The 26571-nt window shown below is 35.5% G+C and overlaps 1 protein-coding gene across 1 annotated transcript; it reads right to left on the bottom strand.

Moving 5' to 3' along the window:
* Positions 1 to 1077: 1077 nt before the first annotated feature.
* On the bottom strand, positions 1078 to 26571 carry LOC149777775 (outer dynein arm-docking complex subunit 3-like). The gene is made up of 12 exons (XM_089938809.1): positions 26380 to 26571; positions 23347 to 23468; positions 21286 to 21363; positions 20625 to 20804; positions 19554 to 19658; positions 17705 to 17953; positions 12453 to 12596; positions 8707 to 8867; positions 7316 to 7472; positions 5464 to 5619; positions 3776 to 3860; positions 1078 to 2561 (listed from the first exon to the last, which is right to left on the bottom strand). The coding sequence occupies exons 1-12, from the start codon at positions 26456 to 26458 to the stop codon at positions 2434 to 2436; spliced, it is 1644 nt and encodes a 547-aa protein (XP_089794935.1). The 5' UTR covers positions 26459 to 26571; the 3' UTR covers positions 1078 to 2433.

The raw sequence follows: 26571 nt of genomic DNA on the forward strand, positions 1-26571 counted from the left end.
TAATTTGGGATTATTGTGAATACATCAACATTCTGGATTATATCAAGACTATTAGCACTTTGAATTTTACAAAACTTGTTGGTTTTTGTTGCTTAATTTAAGACAGTAGAGTTGTAACAATATTCATATTATAGCACATTGAGTAAGAATTTATTTTGGGCAAGTAAAATTTGTAGTACTTGCCTGACTGGGCAAGTGAATGTGTAAAGATGTTGCAAACCATATCTCTCTCTCTCTCTCTCTATATATATAACACCAATTGAGTAACATCATTTTTTGGTGATGTATGCTTAGTCATGAGTAAATATGGGCTCATGTGTACAGGCAAGGCGAAGGGTGCCATTTTGCCATTTACCCATAGACCTGGGTTCGAATCTCTGTAGAGTACGAATTAAAAATTCCCTAACCTGTATGATAGTATTATTTGTATTAAAATATTAATTCTGCCTAATATTATCAAGCATTTTCACTCACCGTTCCGGTGGCCTAGTGGTTAGAGCGTCTGCCTCGGATGCGGGAGGTTGTGGGTTCGATCCCCGGCCGAGTCATACCAAAGACTTACAAAAATGGAACCAACAACTTCTTCCCTTGGCGCTCAGTATTAAAAGGTTATTGTTAGGAGTGGTCGACCTGGTGTCAGGATAATGTGACTGGGTGGAACATCATGCTACATGTCTACGGCATGATGCCCCAGTGCTAGACGTAACTATAAACTGCAGACATTGTAGTGATATGACTGAACTCTCTCTCTCTTCCTCTCTGTCTGTGTGTGTGTATATATATATATATATATATATATATATATATATATATATATATATATATATATGTATGTATGTATGTGTGTGTATATATATATATATATATATATATATATATATATATATATATATATATATCACACCTCTGGCTGGTGGTAGTATATACCTTAATCTACATTACACCTATTACTGATGGTAGCATCACCTCTGACTGATTGTAGTGTCTATACCTGATAATACATAACACATCTAACTTGATATTGAAGAAAGTGCTCATACAGAGCTGTTTACTGGATGAAATGAAAAACAAGTCTCATTTATGTCACAATCTTTATTACCAGCATGATCTTGTAATTTTAGTCTTAAAAAGAAACTGAATAATGATAGCAGTGATTCTAAGTTTATTTACATTTATCCCACGTATGACTTGACCGTATTACTGCAGTAGTCATCCACTGCAAAATGTCACTCTATTAGATACAGTTACCTGTAATTATGAATGTTTCAAAATTTAAACAAGCACATTCTATAACAGTCTTCATTTTTTAACTGAATAGGAAATAAAATTATTTCCCTTTAACTTCAAACAATTAATAGCTAACCAAGAAAACAACTTAGGCACACAATAGTCAGGTGACAATGTGTTTAATTACAAGAAATGCATTTGTAAATTGCAACTGCAGCTTCTTAACCTTCCCCATACTCCATCCAAATACTGTATTCACTCACATAAAAAAGTGGAGTCCAACTGCAGACTGCACATCCCAAGATCAGCCATTACATAGTGCACTGGCTGATCTGGGTCTATGGATTTTCTTAGGAGTAACCAGTATGACAAAAAACATAGACCCTGATTACATGCTGACAGATCAGGGTTGATGTCACTTTACAATTGGATATGACTTGGAAGCAGGTAATCTTTAACCCCGAAAAGACGATCAGACCAACTTAGTAAATTTGTCAACAAGAGCGGGTTTATCATCAAAGCATCAAAGATATCCACAGTGTATATTTGTCAAAAAAAGAAAAAGGGGGGGGGGGGGCAGATATCTACTAACATTGGCTTATCACAAGTTAAATACGGGTATTTTATCAAATAATTATGGTAATCAACACAAAATGATCTAAAGTCTATCTCAAAATGATCTAATAGGTAAATCCTTCCTCTTTTCTGAGAAAATTCACCAAATTGAAAAAGATAACTACAAACCTTGATAAAACATCAGAGCTCAGTTAATGTGCACAGGAAAATTAAGGTCAGTTTCAATACAAATTTTATTTTAAGTGGACAATGGTAGACAAAGAAATTACAGTACAAATCAGCAATTTTTGCAAGTAATTGTGGTGTATACCTATTAGATCAAGCTGAAATAGACTCCAGTTTAAAAATGATTCTGCTTTGGAAAGATTTCATTAAGCTTATTTTCTGTCAAAATCAATCCAAGTCCATCAGTCCTGAACAGTTTGTAACAATATTTCATATAAGCTATAAAAGAAACAATTCTATTGAACAGACTTTGTAAAAATTAAAAAATAACTACAGTGGTTTTATCTGTACAAAGTAGATAATAAGCTATTTGAGCCCATACACACACACACATACACACATATAAAAGAAATAATTTTTTTCTATACTGTTATTTCATTTAAACGGCTGTGTGATATTTTAATCTTATTTTGCCTTCTTCTTCTTCTTGGTGGTTCTTCTCTTTGTCTTGGAATCGACAATGAACTGTGACTGCTTTTTGATTTTGTCTCTGTCGGGTACATCTGTGTCATTCTCTCCACTGTCTTCTTCATCTGAAAGAAATAGTTAATATTAGTGAATATTTTACATTGTGTAGCACGATTGCAGTCTACATAAACCATAAAATTTAATTTTCTTCAGATTTTGAATTAAGAGAAGGAATATTGCTTACCCACTGAACTGTACAAATTTTTAGACAACAATGTTAAAATTTTCAGTCTGTTGCTTGTATCTTCTACACAAAGATTAACTTCAACCTTTCCATTCCAAAACCAATTAAAGAGCTCTATAATCAGTATTCAAAACCACTAATTTGGAACAGAATCCCAAAGGAAATTAGAGAAAGTACCAAAAATAAATGCATTTAATTATAATCTAATTCAAGGGATGAAAAATATAACCTTTTTGATGTAACAAATGTATCACAACTTAAAGCACAAATTCCTAAACCTTCTACTTTGTTGCCTTGATATTTTTGTATTGTACATACACAGTGTACCTAGTGGAAGCATGTTCTGAAAAACTTTTTGTATTGTACATACACAGTGTACCTAGTGGAAGCGTGTTCTGACAAAGCTTTTTGTATTGTACATACACAGTGTACCTAGTGGAAGCGTGTTCTGACAAAACTTTTTGTATTGTACATACACAGTGTACCTAGTGGAAGCGTGTTCTGACAAAACTTTTTGTATTGTACATACACAGTGTACCTAGTGGAAGCTTGTTCTGACAAAACTTTTTGTATTGTACATTTGGAAGCATGTTGTGACAAAACTTTTTGTTTAGTTATGTCCATTTATAAATGTAGCAAATTGTCAATGCTTCTTCTTATTTTAGTGTTTGCAACTATGTACTCTGTATGTAAATATCCATTCACCCTTTTTGCCATTTCATAGCTAGTACACAAGTGTGCATCCTTCAACAAAGAATATAAAACTATTTCATGGCTAGAATACAAGAGTGAACACTGCAAGAAAGAATGCACCACCATTTCATGGTTAGTACACAAGAGTGTCTGCTGCACCAAAGAATGTACTACCATTTCACGGTTAGTACACAAGGGTGTATGTTGCAACAAATAGTAACTGTCATCTAGAATTTCTATAATTTCCCTGTTCAATTTAAATAATTCACTCTACTTTGTTATCTTTTCTTTCTATACAGTATTAAAACCAGACCCACCCATCCATCCATGAAAAATAAAACACACAAATTAGACAACCATTGAGAACGTTTCAGTTGATACCCCAGTTAAAGGCAAACTTACCATCATATACGAGGTCTCTCTGCATCTGGGGTAGCTTGATGCGTGTATTGTACTGGGGCAGTTTACCTTCAGCGCTTGCATGGAACTGAAATACAAAGTTTTGCTTTCACATCAGAGTACCTCGACTCCAACAAAATAAGCGGCTAAAGATGATTCACTTAATATACTTTGACCTCTTTCCAAGAAATCTATTAATGAGAAATATGTTATTTAACAGTGAACTGAAAAGTACGAATTACTAAAATTATTCCTTACAAAGCTGTATTGGTCCAAAATATTAAATCACATGAAATGTTAAGATACTTTGCAAAAATAGGTTTGAGTAATCATCTAAAATATTTAATGCACTTTAATTATCCTCCCCACCCCCATTTTCACTGGCCTAGCTGTGGGACAGTATGTCATTTGCTATTTACTATTTCACGATCAAAGCAAAATTATATTGATCTCTGCTTATGTCTTGCTGATTCTCTTTTTTGGTACTCCTCACCAAACGACTTCATCTGTACAAATAAGCTTGCATATAGTTAATATCAACATCTTTCCACAAAAATTCATTGGGTACTGTCCGAGTAAGAAACAATTTATACACCAGTCAAATAAGTTACCATTTTCTATCCACTTTTAAAACAGCATTTAATAGCCTCTATCAGGTTTTATAATTTCAATCACCATTTTCAGTGAGATACATCTTAGACTGGTTCCAAACATTGCTTGGCACAAACCAACTTCTGAACTGTTTGATTAAGTGAGTGAAAATTATGGAACCAGTATGAGATACTGCACAGATATGGTTTATTATCAATGTAAACCTTACAGAGACTGTCAAACACCATTTTAGGTGCACTGAACTGAGCATATCTACAATTTTACTGTATAGAAATTATTGCCGTATTACTCAAACTTGTCCTACGCAAATAGTGGTACAAACTAATCCTGACAAACATTACTCGTTTCAAAAGTACGAATTGAAAGGAAGACAATAAACAGCAGCAATGCAGTATGTTCTGACATTTCCCTAACATAAGATTTCTCCCAAACTCAGGCCAGGCCATGCACCCCTAAGCCTCATGGCCACCCCACAACCTAATGCTTTCTCTCAAGGATGACCAAAACCTCCAGGAACATCTACATGAATTTTATACAGTATAGTGTTTTGCCCACTAACTGGGAAATTATGTATCTTTCACTGAAGTGACTTGTAACTTAAACCGCTGAATGCCGATGATGCCGCCACTGTAAATGTCTCAATGTCTGCTGACAAATGTTCACCAATCAACCAAAAATCTCCTAAAGTATACTCCCATAGATGAGATTGTTATTTGATCAATTTACTCATCACTGCACATGCACACACACACAATGGTGGATTTGTGTATACATGATGTATGTGTACACACAGTAATTCACATTTGCACTGTTATGCATGTTTACAAATAATGTATATGTACACATGCAATGATGCATGTGTTCACATAATAATGCATCTGTACACTCAATGCATGTGTACACAACAATAATGCACATATACACACAATGATACATGTGTAAACATACACGATGATGCAAATTCACATTTAGCACATTGTATTCATTTTTTGTAAATTTTGTATCAAATGAAAATTTGTGCAAGATCTTCCAAATCATCACACATACGCACAACCCAGCAATCCATTCTTAAGACTTACATCTTCCTCCTCCATCTGTTTTATTACTTCATTCAAATCCTTGCCATCCAGTTCTTCCAAAAGCTTGAGAAGTTTTTCCTCACAGGTTGACAGCTGGTCAAGGACATATTCATCAGATGTCGGTGCAATCTGAGCTGTAGGCACATGTCCTTTGCTCTGTATAAATATGGACATTTATCACAAAAGAGTAATCACTTTATAAGTATAGATAAATATAGTGATCTCCCCCCCCCCTTCAGGTTACTTTCTGATTAAATAACCCACATTGTCCATATAAAATTAACAAATCTGTCAGTTTATTTCTATCAGAGAGGCCACCCCTCTCGTAAGGCCACCTTTTCACTACAGATGAGGTGACCAAACAAATGGGTGACAGCTGATAATTACTTTCAAGTTTATTAATAAAAATTGCCCATCATCTATACAAATAAGATACGAAATTCTTGCTTTTTTTCTTCTTCTTTTAAAACTTTTTTCTGAAAGATCCTAAAATAATGAACAGTATAGACTCCATAAGAAATGTGAAGAATGTTTATTGGACAAAATGATTGCCATTTCTGTTACAGTACTGGTTATTCATTACAAAACATTAGGTTCTTTCACTTGGCTTTACCAGGCATCTCGTACTAGATGAAGTAAATCCATTGTTGAAGCTTAAATTTCCATTCATTACGGGGTAAAGGAACATTCAATACTAGATCAATTTCTGACTTAAAGAAATGTTGAGAGTAACTGTGAAGCATCTTAACTCAGCAATTAGTCTGTGAAAGAAATCATGAAGAATTTTTGGCTATAAAATTACAGATAAACTTAAATATTGATTAGGCGACTGAAATTTACTTGTACTTTTACTTGCTGCAGGTGAATTAGAGTAGTGATTAAGTTTAGCACTGTAATTCCATGCATGTCCTGACAGATTAACCTTCCATACAAGCCAGCACTACAATCCCATGCATTTCCTGATGGGTAAATCTTATGATGTGAAAGCCAGCACTACAATCCCACGCACATCGTAACAGGTTAACCTTGCATACAAGCCAGCACTACAATCCCATGCATTTCCTGATAGGTAAATCTTATGATGTGAAAGCCAGCACTACAATTCCATGCATGGTCATCACAGGTTAACCTTGCGTACAAGCCAGCACTACAATCCCATGCATGGTCATGACAGGTTAACCTTGCATACAAGCCAGCACTACAGTCCTATGCATTGTCATGACAGGTTAACCTTGGGTAGAAGCCAGCACTACAATCCCATGCATGGTCATGACAGGTTAACCTTGGGTAGAAGCCAGCAATACAATCCCATGCATGGTCATGACAGGTTAACCTTGCATACAAGCCAGCACTACAATCCTATGCATGGTCATGACAGGTTAACCTTTTTTTAGAAGGCAATCACATCTTGTCCCTAAGATATTTAATGTACTGAGTAACCTCTGCATTTGAACTCTTTAAAAAGTGCATGTTTGTGAACTACTCCAGTAATGGAAAAAAGTTCAATTAATACCTGAACAAATTATACAAAAATGATAAAACCGACCAAGAATCATTCTAATACAGAGATGGTCTACAATTATCTGGAAATTAAAGATGGAATGGAATGTTATGGACAGTAACCAGATTATACATTTACTGTGAAATCACAATTTTCCTAGAGGTGCCAATTTTTTGTGGATTTCGTGGTAGCTACAAGCCACAATTCAAAGCCCAACAACAATAATCCTTAAGTGAAAAGAAAAGGACAAATTTTGGTGCCAATAAAACTACATTTTTTTTCAAGCCATGAAAATTATACCCTCAAAAATAAATGAATACACAGTAATTGTTTCAATTTCAATGAGCTTACAGCCTTGAGATGATAAAGTTTATCTCCAAGATGTTCCACACCAGCTTTAACATCAACAAGTATTTTAGAACCCCGTTGAAGCTTGTCATCATTTTCATCTCTTCTATCCTCCTCCTTCTCCAGGTGTGTCTGAAACTCCTCCACAACCCTCTGGCCACTGGAAAAATGTATACACAGTTAAAACATGAAATACAACTACGTTTAACTGCTTGTCCGCTGCATGAATTCAAAAATAAGTCATTTTAAAATTATTTTATATATTTGTTAAGACAGTTTTATGAAAATAAACCAAGAAAAGTCTTAAAGGTAGGGTAACAAGAACCATAATTGCTTAAGAAATATTAAATGTGTAACAGGTAACATTATTCATGTAATATTATAAACTTTTACTGTTGTATTTGAATACAAACTGTATGAATTTCAAACTAATATCCCTACAAAGACAGGCTGAAAAAAAACATCAATTCTATGTCAAAAGACAGGGGCCTAAAACCATAAAATGCTTGGCCTAGGGTATGTGAAATCTAATCAACTGATCACAGTGTGAATAAGATGTTTTGTAAAATTGCAAAGAAATAATTTTATCAGGCTGCATCACAGTTAATATGATAGAGGAAAAATGAACTTGATAGAATGAAAGAAAAACATCGCCAACTACTAATCATGGAGAAGAATGGTGGTCACAAAATAATTTACAGAAAGTTATATCTTGCTTTCTGGGCTGCTGCATGATTCTTTAACCTAACTCTGATCTGTAAAGATGGTCATTGTGACCCACATTTCCTACAGTTTAGTAGTATGTGCTCTTCAAAATGCAAGCATTTGTCATGTTATATGACTGTATATACATTAGGTTTTAAAACATGGGGCTAAATACATAACAAAATGTGGACACCTATGATAACATAAATCCCAATAAAACTCAGAAAAGTAGCACTTGTGTCTCCCCTGCTTTGCAAAGAACATTTATATCTCCCATGCCTTACAAACAACACTTGCCTCCCATGCTTTACAAACAACACTTGCCTCCCATGCCTTACAAACAACACTTGCCTCCCATGCTTTACAAACAACACTTGCCTCCCATGCATTACAAGAGACATATCTCCTATGCTTTACAAGGAATGCTTATGTCTCAATATGCCTAACATGTAATACTTCATGCCTCCCCTATGCTTAACAATGTTTCCCCTATGCTTCACAATGTTTCCCCTATGCTTCACAAGTGATACTTTTTTTTGACTATGCTTCACAAGTGTCACTATGTTTCCCCTATGCTTCACAAGTGACACTTTTGTTTCCCCTGTGCTTCACAAGTGTCACAATGTTTGCCTTATGCTTCACAAACAACATTTTTGTTTCCCCTATGCTTAACAAGTTATCAGTCAGACCTTGAGAGTTTGGCATCTCCTGAATACTTCATCTCCTCAAACTCTTGCTGTAATCGGTCTCTCTCTTCCTTTAATTTTTCTATCTGTTTGGTGTTTTGTCCTTTCAAATCCTCCAGGTGTTTTGTGGTGCCTCCCTGATTCTCAAATCTCTCAACAACTTCCTATAAAAAGTACATTTAAAATCATCAATATATCCTGCAATGTTCTTAAAAACAAACAAGAAGAACATCAATAATGATTGTGACATTGGCATATTGTTATTATTTACTATATATGTTTCGATGCTACATGTCTCTGAGGCACTAGTACAAGGTGTTACTGAGCAGGTTCTAAATACATGGTAGCCCTATACCCAGGGGCTTTTTAAATCATACAAGGGCTTTCTCAATGCTACCTATAGAAATGGCCCAATGATTTTTGCAATTACACACAAGAATTCTTCAAGGTAAGCAGACTTTCTTACTGGGAACATATGATTCTTCAAAAACTATTTTCCCTTGATCAGTGTGTTAGAAGAAAAGTTCTGGAAAACTGCTGAAATGAAAAGATGTTTCCAACACAAAACACAACAAAAGCCCTAAAACTTCTGGAAAAATAAATTATTCTGTTGGATCATTTATGAGTCTTCAGGGAGCAAATAATCTGCAATATAAATGTAAATGGACCCCATTCCCAAAATTAGGTATCAAAATATGCAGAAATCCCAACTGTAGCAAATAACTCATAAAAATCTAATTCCCTTTGGATCTTTATAATGTAAGGATTCAAGTCTCATTCCAAAATAATCCTAGAATACCTGCTGTATTACATATAAGTGGAAAAAACGTTAATGACTGTATAAACATTCTACTAATAGTTCATAAACCCAGAACCTAACTCAGTTTTGATTAACACAAAATAGTTAAAGTGTATAAATGTCCCCTCCCCCAACTCCCAATACGAACATCTTTGGTCTTTCCTGTTTCATACTTGAAATGTACCTCAGATGTAATAGTAACCATTTTGAAATGCCCTTAAACCCTCTGATGTATTAATAGCCATTTTCAATTGCCTTCATGCCCTCGGATATAGTAGTGTCCATTCTCAACTATCCTTGTACCTTCAGGTGTAATGGTGGTTGACCTTGTGTCAGTTGGAAAAGTAACCATTCTGAATTTCTCTCAGATGTAACAGTGCTCATTCGGAACTGCCATCCTGCCTTTAGATGTTGTTGTTGTTGTGAGGTTTAACGCTATTTTTCAGCACATGATAGGCTATTAATGGTGGAGGAAGAACCCAGGAAAACCCCGAAAAGAACCACCGACCCACGAGAAGCTAGTGGCAAGCTTTCTCACATACCCACACTGGCCGAATCCGAGACTCGAACCGGCGCAGACAGAGGTGAGATGGCAGTGATCCGGAACGAGGAGAGCTTTAGACCACTCAGCCACTCGGGGCCCCTGCCTTTAGATGTAATATTGTCCATGATGAATTGACCCCTTTTCCTCAGATACAACTGTAGCAAGTCTAAACTCACCTCAAGACTTCAGATGTAACAGTAACTATTTTAAATCGTCCTCATACTCAAAGATTTAACAGCAGCCATTCTAAATATCCTTCACAATGCCAGTTATAACAGTAGCCATTCTAAATATCCTTCACAATGCCAGATGTAACTGTAGTCATTCTAAATATCCTGCAAAATGCCAGATATAACAGTAGCCATTCTAAATATCCTTCACAATGCCAGATATAACAGTAGCCATTCTAAATATCTTTCACAATGCCAGATATAACAGTAGTCATTCTAAATAACCTTCACAATGCCAGATATAACAGTATTCATTCTAAATATCCTTCACAATGGCAGATATAACAGTAGCCATTCTAAATATCCTTCACAATGCCAGATATAACAGTAGCCATTCTAAATATCCTTCACAACGCCAGATATAACAGTAGCCATTCTAAATATCCTTCACAATGCCAGATATAACAGTAGCCATTCTAAATATCTTTCACAACGCCAGATATAACAGTAGTCATTCTAAATAACCTTCACAATGCCAGATATAACAGTATTCATTCTAAATAATCTTCACAATGGCAGATATAACAGTAGCCATTCTAAATATCCTTCACAATGCCAGATATAACAGTAGCCATTCTAAATATCCTTCACAACGCCAGATATAACAGTAGCCATTCTAAATATCCTTCACAATGCCAGATATAACAGTAGTCATTCTAAATATCCTTCACAATGCCAGATATAACAGAAGCCATTCTAAATAACCTTCACAATGCCAGATATAACAGGAGCCATTCTAAATATCCTTCACAATGTCAGATGTAATAGTAGTCATTATGAACTGTCATCATGCTGTCAAATGTAGCTTCAATGAACTGACCTCATGCCTCGGGTGTTATAACAGCCATTTTGAACTGCCATTATGCCCCCAGTTATTGTTAAGTCATTCTAACAATGGCTTGATGATATATAGCATCATCAATAATAGCTAAATCCAATATAAGACCAATTCTTTCAGTGTCTTTCATTTTAATTGCTGTAGATATACCTTAAAAATTTAAGAGTGAAAAGGTATTTTACTGATAGTTGCAATGTTTTTATGTGTTCTATCTTTCATTCTGAGAACATATAGTTGGATATTTGTCCCAATTTGACATATATCACAAACTACAATTAGGTTATCTAATTGGATATTTGTCCCAATTTGGCATATATCACAAACTACAATAAGGTTATCTAATTGGATATTTGTCCCAGTTTGGCATATATCACGAACTACAATTAGGTTATCTCATTGGATATTTGTCCCAATTTGGCATATATCACAAGCTACAATTAGGTTATCTAATTGGATATTTGTCCCAATTTGGCATATATCACAAACTACAATAAGGTTATCTAATTGGATATTTGTCCCAGTTTGGCATATATCACAAGCTATTGTTAGGATATCTAGCTGGATATTTGTCCACCAATACTTCCCAATTCTGCATTTATCACAAACTACAATTAGGTTATCTAATTGGATATTTGTTCACCAAAAATTCTCAATTTTGCATCAATCACAAGCTACAATTACCTCCTGAAGTACCTTTCTGAGACTGCAAAAGTAATTCAACTGGCATCATAAAGGGACTAAGGCATTCTGAGTGGATGCCCTTCATTTAACGGGGAACTGGCCTATCACAAATTAACACACCAGTATGCTGTTTCCTAAGTATGGCTTGATCAACTGAAGCAAGTGAAATTGGGTGAAAAAAATTGCAGGAGAGCAAAACAGCAACAGCCAAGATGGTACCTGATATTATGACAATATTATCTCCAATCTACCAATTCTACCAAACTACCAATTCTACCAAACTACCAATTCTACCAATCTACCAATCTACCAATCTACCAAACTACCAATCTACCAAACTACCAATCTACCAAACTACCAATTCTACCAAACTACCAAACTACCAATCTACCAATTCTACCAAGCTACCAATCTACCAATAGTCCATATTCTGCTAGGTAGTATTACTAAGTGTTCTACATAACAAAATATTGTAAACTTTTTGGACCACAGTTAACCAATTTTCTGTTGGTGTACAAAGCACATTACAGGCTTGCACAAAATCAGAATAATGCTGAGCTGACACTAATGATGCCAATTAGATCAGCAACGCCATATTTCAACATTTCCTTCCAACTAAAAGTGTAGATAACAAGTATACCCCTTTTTATTACATACCATAGTATCAGACACTCCAGTGGCCTCCTTTATTTTCTTGAAAGCTTCCTCATATGTGGTAATTTTTAGTTGCTGTTCCTCACCCTGCAGTGCCTGTTTCTCCTGTGGAGAGAGTTCATCCTGTTGGATTGAGTTGCGCTGAGCCTGAAATATAGGAACAAAGTCTTAAAATGCTATATATAAATGTGTATAACTACAAACAGCATAGATCTGGATAATGTACAAGTATATAATGATCATGTAGATAATGTACATGTGGATAATATACATGTAATTCAAGATAATCAAAACAAAGAAATACTAAAGTTTCAGAACTAAAATTACATTCATAAACCTATGAAGCTGTACCCACAAATACACTTGCAAAAAACAGTGTTTTTAAATATCAGCAGACACTTTTTCTTCAAAGAAATAAGTGAGTACAACTCTATTTTGTTTTTATTAATAAACAGTCAGCCACTCTCCACACTTTCTAAGCACATGGTTGTTGCATGGTTCCGGAACAATATATTCAGCTTACACAAAAATGTGTCCCCCCCAAAAAAAAATAAATACCTAAAAGATGAGTGTTTTCATTAGAACTTTTCAATTGTATCACTGAACATCTTAAGAAAGAATTAACAAATGCAAAAACTTGGGAATTGCACAAAATGTGTGATTGTATGAAGAAATTAGACTGACCCTATAACCAGATATTAATGTGATGTCAGCACCTTTCATGTAAGTTGTCAACAATTAATTTGTTAAGAAGGTTGTGTAATCTTGTCAAAAGACCAATAAATCCTCAACAGTTGTCAAAATAGAGCCAGTTTAGCCCATGTGTCAGTAGTCAAAATAAAGCCAGCTTAGCACATGTCTCAGTAGTCAAAATAAAGCCAGTTTAGCCCATGTGACAGTATTTAAAATAAAGCCAGCTTAGCACGTCTCAGTAGTCAAAACAAAGCCAATTTAGCTGATGTGTCAGTAGTCAAAATAAAGCCAGCTTAGCACATGTCAGTAGTCAAAATAAAGCCAGCTTAGCACATGTCAGTAGTCAAAATAAAGCCAATTTAGCCCATTTGTCAGTAGTCAAAATAAAGCCAGCTTAGCACATGTGTCAGTTGTCAAAATAAAGCTAGCTTAGCCCATGTGACAGTAGTCAAAATAAAGCCAGCTTAGCCCATGTGACAGTAGTCAAAATAAAGCCAATTTAGCCCATGTGTCAATAGTCCAAATAAAACCAGTTTAGCCCATGTGTAAGTAGTATACAAAAAAGTCAGCTTAGTCCATGTGTCATTATTTGAAAAAAAAAAGCCAGCTAAGCCCATGTGTCAGTAGTCAAAATAAAGGCAGTTTAAGTCAAAATAAAGCCAGCTTAGCCCATGTGTCAGAAGTAAAAATAAAGCCAGTTTAAGTCAAAATAAAGCCAGCTTAGCCCATGTGTCAGAAGTAAAAATAAAGGCAGTTTAAGTCAAAATAAAGCCAGCTTAGTCCATGTGTCAGAAGTAAAAATAAAGGCAGTTTAAGTCAAAATAAAGCCAGCTTAGCCCATGTGTCAGTAGTCCCAAAAAAAAGCCAGCTAAACCCATGTGTCAGTAGTAAAAAAATAAAGCCAGCTTAATTTTATTATCCGTTTGATTTATGTTCTCAGTGTCCTAGTGACGACAAAAGATTAAACATTTTTGTGTCAATATACACATTTATCAGCTAATATGTTCATACACTTCTCTTTTATTTCCGTTTTAATACAAAAAGATAATTGGACATTTTAATATTTATAACCTGCTAATGTAAATTAAAAAAACGGGACATTTTAATATTTATAATATGATAATGTTGGATGATCAGTATGACTTGACTTTTGGCAGAGCCAACAACTTTTTCATCATCCTTTTGTTGTCTTTGTTGCAAACTTTAAAAAACAACAGTGATTTAGAGATCATATACAGAGGTCTGTGAGTTGTCTGGGCATGGAATAATGAATGTGGTAGTAATAACATTCCCATTGGCTGCTATGTTTCAGTTCTATTTTTCTATCACAGGCCCCTTGGATCTAAAAGTCACACTTACTAGGGTAAGACAAATTAATGTCTACTATTTTTTATAAAAATAACAGTTATTAATTAAAGTTTGATGACACACAATCAACAGTGTATGTGAAATTTAACTATTGTGCAAAATCTGAAGGTTGTCACTGAAGCAGGAAAGGTGTCTATCACTGCTAGTGATACGCATACTCCAATAATTAATTCAAGACAAGGTTTGTTGACTAGATGTGCACATTTTTAGAGAAATGGGCCTAAATGCAAAACATAACATCAGACCCAAATGTAACAATGAAAATAATGATAAAATATATGCCAACAATGCTCTCCATTTAAGACAAAAACACTGGTGCAGTTAATTTATTACAGCTTGCAAATATAAATAAAAATTGACATGGGCGTCATATTTTGAAAATATGCAATATAATAGACACAGGTAAATTTTTCAAAAATGTTGAAGTTTCAACTCTTCATTTGCAGGTACATTTTAAAATCTTGAAAAAAGGAGTTCAGAGAAGTCATAAGAAATAACAGTGGTGGTGATGTGGTAACTATGACAGAAAGTGACTAGTATTAGACATAATTCTCTGCAGAAAATTGAATTTGCTGTCTGCTACTCTCAACTATAAAGAAAAATGGACAATATATTGTCTTCCCTACCTAAATAAATGGTACTTGTCAATAAAAATCACTTGTAGGACTTACATCAAGTATCAACAATTTCAAGCATGATTTTGCTACATAAATTGATTTGTACGTTATTCCACAGTAATGAAATATATTGTACCAGGTAAGTTGTTGTTGTTGTTGTTGGGTTTAACACCATTTTTCAGCACATGATAGGCTATGTATGGCGGCCAGTATTAATGGTGGAGGAAGAACCCAGGAAAACCCCGGGAAGAACCACCGACCTACGAGTACCAGGTAAGTGGCAGCTTATAAATACATGTCAGTGCTGTATACAACTTTCTGATGTTCCAGCATGTACCATGGGCTAATAAATTTATATGACCTTAGTGATAAATAAGATCATGCCCTACCATGTGTGCCGTCACTTTCCTAAAATCAATTTTGTCTCACATCATCAAGCAAAAAACATCCAGGGCTGATCAACGTTTTTTCAACAACTCGTCCAGGACAAATGGTTTCAGAAAATTCATTTGTCATACTTGCATTTTCACTTGTCCCAAAATTTTAATCTCTTGCCTGAGTTCAAAAGGATGTTTTTAAATCAATATTAAATCAAAAGAAACAATGTACAACATATTTATTTCTTCAAAGGGATTAATGTTTGAGTATTTGTTACTGTCAAGGTATCTTATATACAATATTTCTTGCTCCAATATGGTACCATCAGTACATCAATCAGCAACAATGGAAAATAATTTATGCAAATTCAGAGATTCTGTAACTTTCTTTTAAGACTTGATCAACTGACACAACAAAGTGTCTTGCCCTAAGCCCGCTCTTATAATTAGCAACAAGTTTATAACTATTATCCTCCTCGAGTGCACACAGCATTTCCATATAGAAGAATGGTTTTCCATATTGGTCTAGGGTGTGGGCTGTGTTAAAGAGCGCTCTCGTATTTTCTTTCATTTCATCCTCATTTAGTTTTAAAATGCCCTACAGGGATTGCCTGCACATGCTGGCTGGTGTCATGAATACGCTGTGCTGTACAGGCTTTATGAGGTCCTAAACTGTCATTAGACTTGCTTGATTAAATCCTGAATTTGTCAGTTTAATTGACAAATAAATTGGCTGAATTTCCAACCTGTGTCAGTTTGGGATATTGTTTGCAATAACTGCAAAACATCTTTTCATCAGAGTAAATGAATTCAAGCCAGAGATAATTGTCAATCCAATGTGGCTGAAATTTTGCGTGTGTCTTAGCTGTGTCAGATTTGACTTTTTTTTTTATGCCACAGACACTGGCTTATGTCTCTTTGGAGGAATTGTAACCTCTGACTCAATGGCAACATTATGTTTTATCATTCTACTTTCACTCAAATTTTCCTTCTCTGAATCTTCCTTATAACCTTCTTTTCAAAATAAATTTAATAAACTCATTTAGAAATGATCACCATATTTGACAATTATCTTTTACTAAAGTGATCATAACATACAGACCACTCCTTTCAAATAATTGTTTCTCTTCAAATGCAATAGTGTAAAAAAAATATGAAGCCGATTCCCTGTTGTTGTTGATGTTGTTGTAGGGTTTTAACGCCATTTTTCAGCACACAATAGGCTATACATGGCGGCCAGTATTAATGGTAGAGGAAGAACCCGGGAAAACCCCCGAAAGAACCGCCGACCCACGAAAAGCTACTGGCAAGCTTTCTCACATACCCACATTGGCCGAATCTGAGACTCGAACCTTCGCAGACAGAGGTGAGATGGCAGTGATCCATAATGGAGAGCATGTTAGACCACTCGGCCACTCAGTGCCCCCGATTCCCAGTATAATCAATTAAAAAGTTAAAGACTCATTGCTGTCATTTATTCAGTTCATAAAGGAAACAGACACTTAGCACCTTTCATTAAGTTAACTGTTATTGCACTGACTTGGTAGACTGAATCAAAACTATTCCACTCATGAGTATGTGTGTTAAGTAAACACAATATAACAAAGCCATTTAAATTACTGCTAATGAATCATGCCAGATTTGTTTGTTTTAAGTATTTTCATTGGCTGATAATTTGGTTGCCTGGACCAACATTCATTCAAACAGTAACAGAACTTGTGCACATATGACTGTTATCAATGACCACTAACCCTAGTATCACATATGTGAAATAATAAGTGAAGGAAGAGTCAAGCATTGAGTATGTCCAGAGGAGGTGAATGGCCAGATGAAGGTAAATAAACTGATTAAAGTTTGAAAACCAGTGCTTGCTGACTTGTTTTCCAACTGGCACCTTTAAAAATGTTACTTGTCAAACTTCAAAAATGTATAGTCCTGGACATCAGGATACGGGATTTGATATCTATCACAGCCCTGATATCTATCACATCATTATACATCATCACTATTTAACCAGGTGAGAAAAAGTATCTTCTCTATCTGTGTCTGAGCAGGATAGGGAAAATCTAAACCTTGGAGATGATGATTTGTGTTTGGGTCTCATAAATCGTATCCTTTGAACAAATCTTATTACATCTCACTCTTATGAAACACATAGATGACAGGAAAAACAAACATATAAATGTAACACAATACTAACAATTCTTCTTTCAATTCTCTCATGCTGAATCTTCTTCTCCTCTGCCTCTTTCTTCATTTTTGTCAGCTCTATTTCTCGCTGCTTCCTCTCTGAAAGTACAACTTTCTCATGCTTTGAAAGTTCTGACTGAGCTGCCTCTTTGGAAATCTGTGCATCATCATGCATGGCTTTCAGCTCCTTCAACTCAGCTCGTGTCGCCTGGATCTCTCCCTCCATGCCATCTAGAATGCTTGGAAATTTCTCTGCCTCCTGAAATTCATACAAAGACTGACTACTACCTATGTTTCTCCGATATACAAGCATATCATTTTTTACCGAGTCAGCAAATTGAGGATAAATTGGTAGACATGTCTAAATTTGGTATTAGACATATCTCAGACTCGTATTGGAATACATATCTCTTAATATTGTGGATACAGAATATCATTTAATTTACTCTTGCCCAAGATTTACAGACATTTTTGTGAAGTATATACCCCTGTTTCTTTATCTGAACTGATGTGAAGAGAACATTTTTGATGCCATGAGAAATAACCACAGAGAAATTATTGTATCAGTGTGTAAGTCTGTACTCTTTAGCAGGGCAAAAAGAAAACTATTATGAAAATGTATGTACTTACACCTACTGTACTTTTTATACGCACTTCATGTGTTTGTTTTTTATGTATACATGTATGTAATTTGGGCTTGTGGCCTCTATTACTGAATAAAGCAGTCTTCTTCTCAAATTGGTATACATATCTCATTTTGGTATTGTTATACATATCTCAAATTGGTATACATATCTCATTTTGGTATTGTTATACATATCTCAAATTGGTATACATATCTCATTTTGGTATTGTTATACATATCTCAAATTGGTATACATATCTCATTTTGGTATTGTTATACATATCTCAAATTGGTATACATATCTAAAATTGGAATACAAATCTCGAATTGGCATTGGTATGTATGCTTCAAATTGGCATACATATCTAAAATTGGAATACAAATTTCAAATTTGTATACCCATCTCAAATTGGCATTGGTATGTATGCTTCAAATTGGTATAGTTTTCTCAACAGCAAGCTACTTTTACGAAGAAAAGAAGTGATCAAGGTTAAACAGTGAGAAAAAATATGCAGAATTTCAGTTCTATTCTGCCTGAAAAGCCGGAATAAACAAGCAGATTGTGAATAAAGCAATGATCAATACAACAATAACATAATGATTCCCTATATTTAGAAAATCCCTTTCTCCCCAAATTCCCATGAATTCCCACTCTTTTCCCCTGTCCCATTTAAGCAGTAGTTAAAATATGAAGATGAAAAATGAAGAGAAGAGAACATTAGATGACTCGATATGGGAGATGTATGTTTAATGAAGCTAACCATAATAGGAGGTTAGTCAGTATACAGTGATATCTGCCACTGTGGATGCCTCTGTCTAAAGATACATATACTCATAAAGGACAACTATAAACCTTTTTATATAGAATTTACTAAATATTTCACCTTAATATAAAGGACATCTGTCCAAAAAGGAAAACATTTTGAGTTCTCTGTAGTGTCAGTTACAGTGTTGCTTAAAGTGTCCCTGACAGTGTCATTTACAGTGTTTCTTAATGTCCCATAGTGAGTGCATATTGCAGTGTCATTTACAGTGTACCTCTGTGTCCCTTAAATGCCTTTACTAGTCTTGCTTACAGTGTTTCTTACAGTTCACTTACAGTTTCCTTCAAAATGCCCCTTAAGTGCCTCTTACAGTGTCCCCTTAAGTGCCTCTTACAGTGTCCTCTTAAGTGCCTCTTACAGTGTCCCTCATGGTGTCCCTTAAAGACAGATCTCACTGTAATCAAACTTACCACTTCCAGTTTTTTCTTTATGTCCTCATAGATCCGTCTCAGGTGGGTTGCCTCATCTATTTTCAGCTGACATTTATCATAACTGTTCTCGAGGTACCGCATTGTCTGCAATGTATGTAACAATAAAGATAAAACAAGGAGACTTCATGACAAACATGGCTATGTTAACAGTACATAATTTTCATGGATTGAGGTTTTAGTACCAATGTTAAAGTTGGCTAAGGTAATGGTACAAACAAAATATCTCTTAACCCACTGATTGTGCATTTCAGTCCAATATAGTTATGTTCTTTTTCCTTTTTTCTTTGATGCCGTGCTGAAGAATGGAATTTCGGATGCCACAAGGTCAAGGAAGTAAATATCATAATCATTATTAATATATATGGTAGATATAGTCAATAACATAATGCTTATTGGAGGTATATAGATATAGTCAAAAACACGATCCTTAAACTGTAATGAAAGGTGTCCGAACCCTCTAAATAATTTTCAGAATCACCATCTTTCTGCCATGAGCCATGATTCAAATGACTGCAGTGCCCCCAGCCATATTCTGAATGACTACCACCAGCCAAAACTTTGAATGTCTACCAAAAGCCGATATTCTGGTAAATCATTTATTTTCATTATACACATTTTCAAATTAGATTTATCCTTCAATAATGACAGAATCTATTGATTAATCACTCATATTTAAAAACCCACAAATGAGAACATTACACACAGAAATCAATCTCTTCATATCTGAATCAGCAAAACAGAGACTTAAAAATTCATAAATCCCAGTTTAACCCAAATCAGCAAAGAAATTTAAAAACAAATTCCAGACAGTATTGCCGACTTTATTTTGATTCTGTGGAAAATACTTTAATATATGGGTAACAATAAAGTTAGTTTTGTAGATAGAGAAATTCAGAAAGCTTAGATTCTTTGGAAATATCATTCCAAAATTTGACTCACTGGCACACCAACTAGTATTTTTACTATTAGTTGATCCTTAATAAATAACGACAGTACTTAACCCTTCATTGTTTATATTCATACAAGTCACAATCATGAGACTGTAATCACCTGAGCATCCGACGATTGGCCTTTGTCTGTGGCAATAGCATCAGAAGAATCCTTTAGCATTTGGTCGTACTGTGTCTGTAGTGCCTCCAGTCGCTTCTGTTTCATTGTTGTCTGGTGGACAAGTGCATTGAGCTGTTTTGCTGTGTCACATACCTTGTGGTCCATCACCACCAAGGCTTGCTGGGGGATAACAAAACAAACATGTTCTAAAAACTGACAATCAAAAAATTGTTAGTCATACAACTTTAGTAATTTAGTATGTGAACTAACTTTGCAAATATTTTTCTTACAGTTCAAACTCTGCTTCAAGATGTCTTAATACTACCAGATCTTTCACAGTACAAGCCAATTATTTTTGCTTTAAAAACTGACTTACTCTCTGCACTAACTTGTCACCCAAATATATTCTTAATTCAACTGGTAAATGGTCTACTGAAGTCAATCATCGTTTTTTGTCAAAACATTACCAGCTACTAAACTTCAACTAACATACAATTGTATCAAGTAGGGAGTGTACAAATAAAAACATTCCCCCTTGTCTTATAATCCACTTTAACATATTACTCCAAAATATGGTATATGATCCCTTTAAAGAAAATGGCAGGAGTACAAATATAAAAGAATTAAGAAGTTTGTGTCTTTTCAAAACTTTACAACTCACTCTTCCTGTCTTGTTCTTCATTGCAGCTCTCTCCACAGGGTGGTCAGCAAATGCCTTGTTGATCACATGTTGATCTTGCTATAGGAAAGAAAACCAAACACGAAATCATGCAGAAATTCACAAACGAGCCATTTCTACCAACATCAAATTTTTCATCATCTTTTCTTCCCTTGTCTTTGCATATTTTTTCAAGTTATATATGAAAAATGAGATGTTTATTCTTCCACACTTTACATGTATAGAGAAAAAGAGATAAAACAATTTTGTGGAAAGTCATTCATTAAGAATAAAACTTTGATCAATAGGCCATACCTTAATAGGCCATATTTTAAATGTGAGTCCTCCAACAAATTATGGCCAATGTCTGTGATTTACAATCAAAATATTAAGCAAAAACAATTCTTCTTCTTTCACTCACAAATCACCTGACCTTTGGACCCCTAAATCAATAGGCTTCTTTCTTACACAATGTGTGAGTCATCAACAAACTTAAGTACATACTTGTAGTTAAAAAGTACATAACCGGTAGTCAAAAAGTACATACCGGTAGTCAAAAAGTACATACCGGTAGTCAAAATGTACATACCGGTAGTCAAAAAGTACATACCGGTAGTCAAAATGTACATACCGGTAGTCAAAAAGTACATACCGGTAGTCAAAATGTACATACCGGTAGTCAAAATTGGTACTCAAAAAGTACATACCGGGTAGTCAAAAAGTACATACCGGTAGTCAAAATGGTAGTCCAAAAAGTACATACCGGTAGTCAAAAACAGAAATTTTATGCAAAAGCAATTTTCTACTTTCGTAATAGTGACAAGACCTTATTATCCCCAAGTGATAGCTGTCTTCCCATATGCAAGCCATTAACAAAGTTTGATCCAAGTCTGCAACGCTTGTGTGCTTAAACCATTTTACTTTTTCTGTAGCAGTAATCTTTAACCTTTTGACCCAAAGTCAGTAGGCTTCTTTCATACCTTAATGACAAGCCCTCCATAAACTTTGATCAATGAATGCACCCAAAATCAACACACTTCTGTAGCAGTAATCTTTAACCTTTTGACCCAAAGTCAGTAGGCTTCTTTCATACCTTAATGACAAGCCCTCCATAAACTTTGATCAATGAATGCACCCAAAATCAACACAATTCTGTAGCAGTAATCTTTAACCTTTTGACCCAAAGTCAGTAGGCTTCTTTCATACCTTAATGACAAGCCCTCCATAAACTTTGATCAATGAATGCACCCAAAATCAACACACTTCTGTAGCAGTAATCTTTAACCTTTTGACCCAAAGTCAGTAGGCTTCTTTCATACCTTAATGACAAGCCCTCCATAAACTTTGATCAATGAATGCACCCAAAATCAACACAATTCTGTAGCAGTAATCTTTAACCTTTTGACCCAAAGTCAGTAGGCTTCTTTCATACCTTAATGACAAGCCCTCCATAAACTTTGATCAATGAATGCACCCAAAATCGACACAATTCTGTCTTACTCATTGTATAAGTAATCAAAAAGCTATGGTGAAGGTACATGATCAAAAAGTGAAATGTACATGCAGACACCATTTCTCTTCCTTCAGTCAATGTAAAATTGACATTTGATCCTTTGACCCCTAAATCATGTATTTCCATTACTCCAGGTTCAATCCTACCACAAACGTTTGTCCATGTCTGTGATACAGAACTACAGAAATGTTTTTCTTTCAGTCCCAGTCACCTTGGCATATGACCTACTCAGTCTAAGGATGACATCTAATCCCAAACACAATAAGCTTATTGCCCTATACCACAAAGTCTGGATTGTACATGTGAAACAGAACTAATGTTATTGTGCAGAAACCATCTTTCTTCTTTCAGGCACAATGACCTTGACATTTGACCATTTGATCCAAACATGATCTTTTGACCCCTAACTCAAGAGGTTTTTCCTTACCCCATGTGCAAGCCATCCACTGAAAAAGAAGATCAAGTAAACTCACTTCTCCTTCTGGACCTACCATTTAAATAACTGTGTAAATATTAAAAATAATAAAGTTTATAAATCTCATTGAACTTACTGATAATGAATCACTCAATTTCTTCCTCAGCTCCTTGTTTTCCTTTCGCAACCTGAGTATTGTATCACGATTCTTTTTCATTGCAAACTGGGAGGTTTCATAGTAGGCTTTTCGATCACCCTCTAAAAGACAAATAATTATAAAGTTTGACAAAGAATAATTTTAAAAAATCCAGAAAATAATTTTGAAATCTACTGTGCACTTTTAACTGACATGAACAACAATTCTGCAAATGCAAAAAAGATAAACAGACAAAAAACTATATGCAAGTTAAATGAACTTGTCAACAAGTGTTGCATGAAAATGGTGTCTCATATGCCTCCATATCTTTAAATATAACTTCTTTATCTGATTCAATAATGTTAGCACATGTTTCAAATTGATGACACTGTCACCATAGAAACAGTGATACATATGCCTCTGCATTCTTTTAATAACTTTACAAAACCTATAATAGTTGGCATAGTTCAAAAACTTGAACATAATAACTAACATATGAATGATGCCAATTATGACTTATCAGAAGATAAATAAGGAAAGGACTAAGATAGATATTCACTGGAAATTGTGATGAGGATATACAAAATTTCATATGTTTACTAGAAGATTTCACAAAGAATGGTAAAATGTTCAAGTCACATGCATGATTGGATATTCCAAAAATCGCATTTATACATAATGTATTAGAAATCTGAAACAACCTACCTAAAAAAAGTTCTATCAACACTCTCTGTTAAAACACTTTATAAATTTTGATTATACTGCGGAACAAACAACCTTAAAAGTATGACTATGCAAAATCAGTTATGTAGACAATGGGCATAACAGCTGCTCTTTTATGGTCAATAATGTGAAGTCAATGTATCATCATCATCATCATCAGTCTCATGACCTAGTGTAGTCATTGAGGCACTGTGCTGCTGAACATCTGACCAGTTCCCTCCACTTGTCTTGATTATGTGCCAATGCCTGTGTCTCTGCAAAACTTTTCCTGGTCCATTCTGTGATGTTGTCAGTCCACTTTTTTCTCTGTCTGCCTCTCCTTCTGCCACCCTGGACACTGCCCTGCAGGACTGTTGTGGATAGACTGTTGGCTCTAGTGACATGGCCATACCATTTCAGCTTTCTCTTTTTGACAGTGGTGAGGAGGTTCTCATATTGGCCTACTTCACGCCTGATGGTGTTACGCACTTCTTCATTTGTGATGTGGTCCATGTAAGAGATGCCAAGGATGGTTCTGCAGCATCTCATTTCAAGTGACTGGATTCTTCATTGTAATTCTGCTGTCAGGGTCCATGCCTCACACGAGTACAAAAAGACTGAGATGACCAGAGCTCACAATAGTCTGATTTTAGTTTTCAGACAGATATTCTTGTCTCTCCAGATGGGTCTTAGCTTTGACATAGCTGCCATTGTTTGTGCTGCTCTTGACAAAATTTCTGCTCTTGATCCCTCTTCAGTGATTATGGAACCAAGATATTTGTACTGGCTCACTGTTTCCAGTTCATGTCCTCTGACTTCAATCTTGGCTGAGATTTGTTTGCCACTATTTTTCATCAGTTTTGTCTTCTCAGCGCTTATCTCCATGTCAAATCTGGAAGATGTTTCATCCAGGTTCTTCACTAAGGTGGCTAGCTCGTCTTCACTGCCTACCAGCCCATCAATGTCATCTGCAAAGCAGGGGTTGGTGATGTTACGCCCTCCAATGCTGACTGTCCCACATTGGTTTTCCAGGGCTTCGCTCATGATGCGCTCTAAGTAGATGTTGAAAAGCGTGGGTGACAGGAGACAGCCTTGATGCACTCCCACAGTTGTCTGGAACCGATCCCCCACAGCACCTTGGGCAATTACTGCACTAGTAGCCTTGGTGTACAGCTGCTTGATGGTATTGGTTAACTTTTGACCCATGCTATACATCTTCATTGTGGCCCACAATGCCTCATGCCACACTCTGTCAAAGGCCTTTTTAAAATCTATGAACACATGGTAGATGTCTTGTTGGTGTTGCGAGTACTTTTCACACAGAACCCTGAGACTGAATATTTATTCTGTTGTGCTTCTTCCACTCCAGAACCCGGCCTGTTCTTCAGCAATTATTTCTTCTGCTTGTGGTTTCAGTCTGTTCAAGATGATCTTCAGCATTACCTTACTAACATGGCTGATCAAACTGATGGTTCTGTACTTTTGGCACAGCTGGAGATTGCCTCTTTTGGGAAGTGTTATAATCAGTGACTGGGTCCATTGTGTTGGCCATTCACCTGTCTGCCAGATCTTGTTGCAGATTTTTGTTAGTAGCTCTTTCACTGATTCTCCCCCATTCTTGATAAGCTCAGTTAGGATGTTTTCTACTCCAGCTGCCTTCCCATTTTTCAGTGCTTTTATTGTTGACTCCACCTCTTCTTTGAGAATGGGGAAGTCATCATCATTTGAGGAGTTTGGAACTTCAAGCACCTCTAGGTCTCCTGGGGGTGGGGGGGTCGATGAGGAGAAGTCAATGTATGAGCATCCACAAGTAATAGGCAAATATCATTCCATTCTTCAATCAATCAATTTCTCTTTCACATTTTATTTTCTGTTACTAAGTCAATATTGACATGTAGTGCAATCATAATTGCATTGATTTCTCCAGAATTTCTGAAATTTTCCCTCTGGCACATTCGTAGTGGGGGGGGGGGCGGGGGTAGATTTTAAGTTTATGGGGTGGGAACTGTTTGTATATAAAGATAACCTGTGCATAAACCCCTTATAGTGTGTTCCAGCAAATCTGTGTGTGATAAATAATGTTTAATGAATACAGATAAAACGTAACAGTTGTTTTTCTTCATTTTAAGTCTTGTGCACGATACAGTGTTCGTGTACACGACAACTATACGAACAGCCTCGGCCTGTGAAGTATTTGTATTATATCATGTCGATAAAACAGTTGGTCCAAAGCTAGTATTCTTATGTTACCAAGACTACCGACGTAAAATAAAATTTAATATCTCTTGTATCTCTCTTGTACAAAAATGCAAACTAAAAATTGTAACTAACCTAGAAGAGCGATCTTTGCCTTTATCTCCTCAATCTGCTCCGTCAGTGGTCTCTGCATCATAGAATTACCTGCCGGCATCTTGGCTGGATGTTTTCTTCACAAACCAAGCCAAAGTTGCAACAGAATTCACCCAAACTTCTTCACGAAATCCTGACGACAAGTGATCGTAGTGTTTACTCGTCGCTAAGTGC

Source organism: Sinohyriopsis cumingii, chromosome 17, assembly GCF_028554795.1.
Source record: "Sinohyriopsis cumingii isolate HCF-2022 chromosome 17, ASM2855479v2, whole genome shotgun sequence".
NCBI classification, from domain to species: Eukaryota; Metazoa; Mollusca; class Bivalvia; order Unionida; family Unionidae; genus Sinohyriopsis; species Sinohyriopsis cumingii.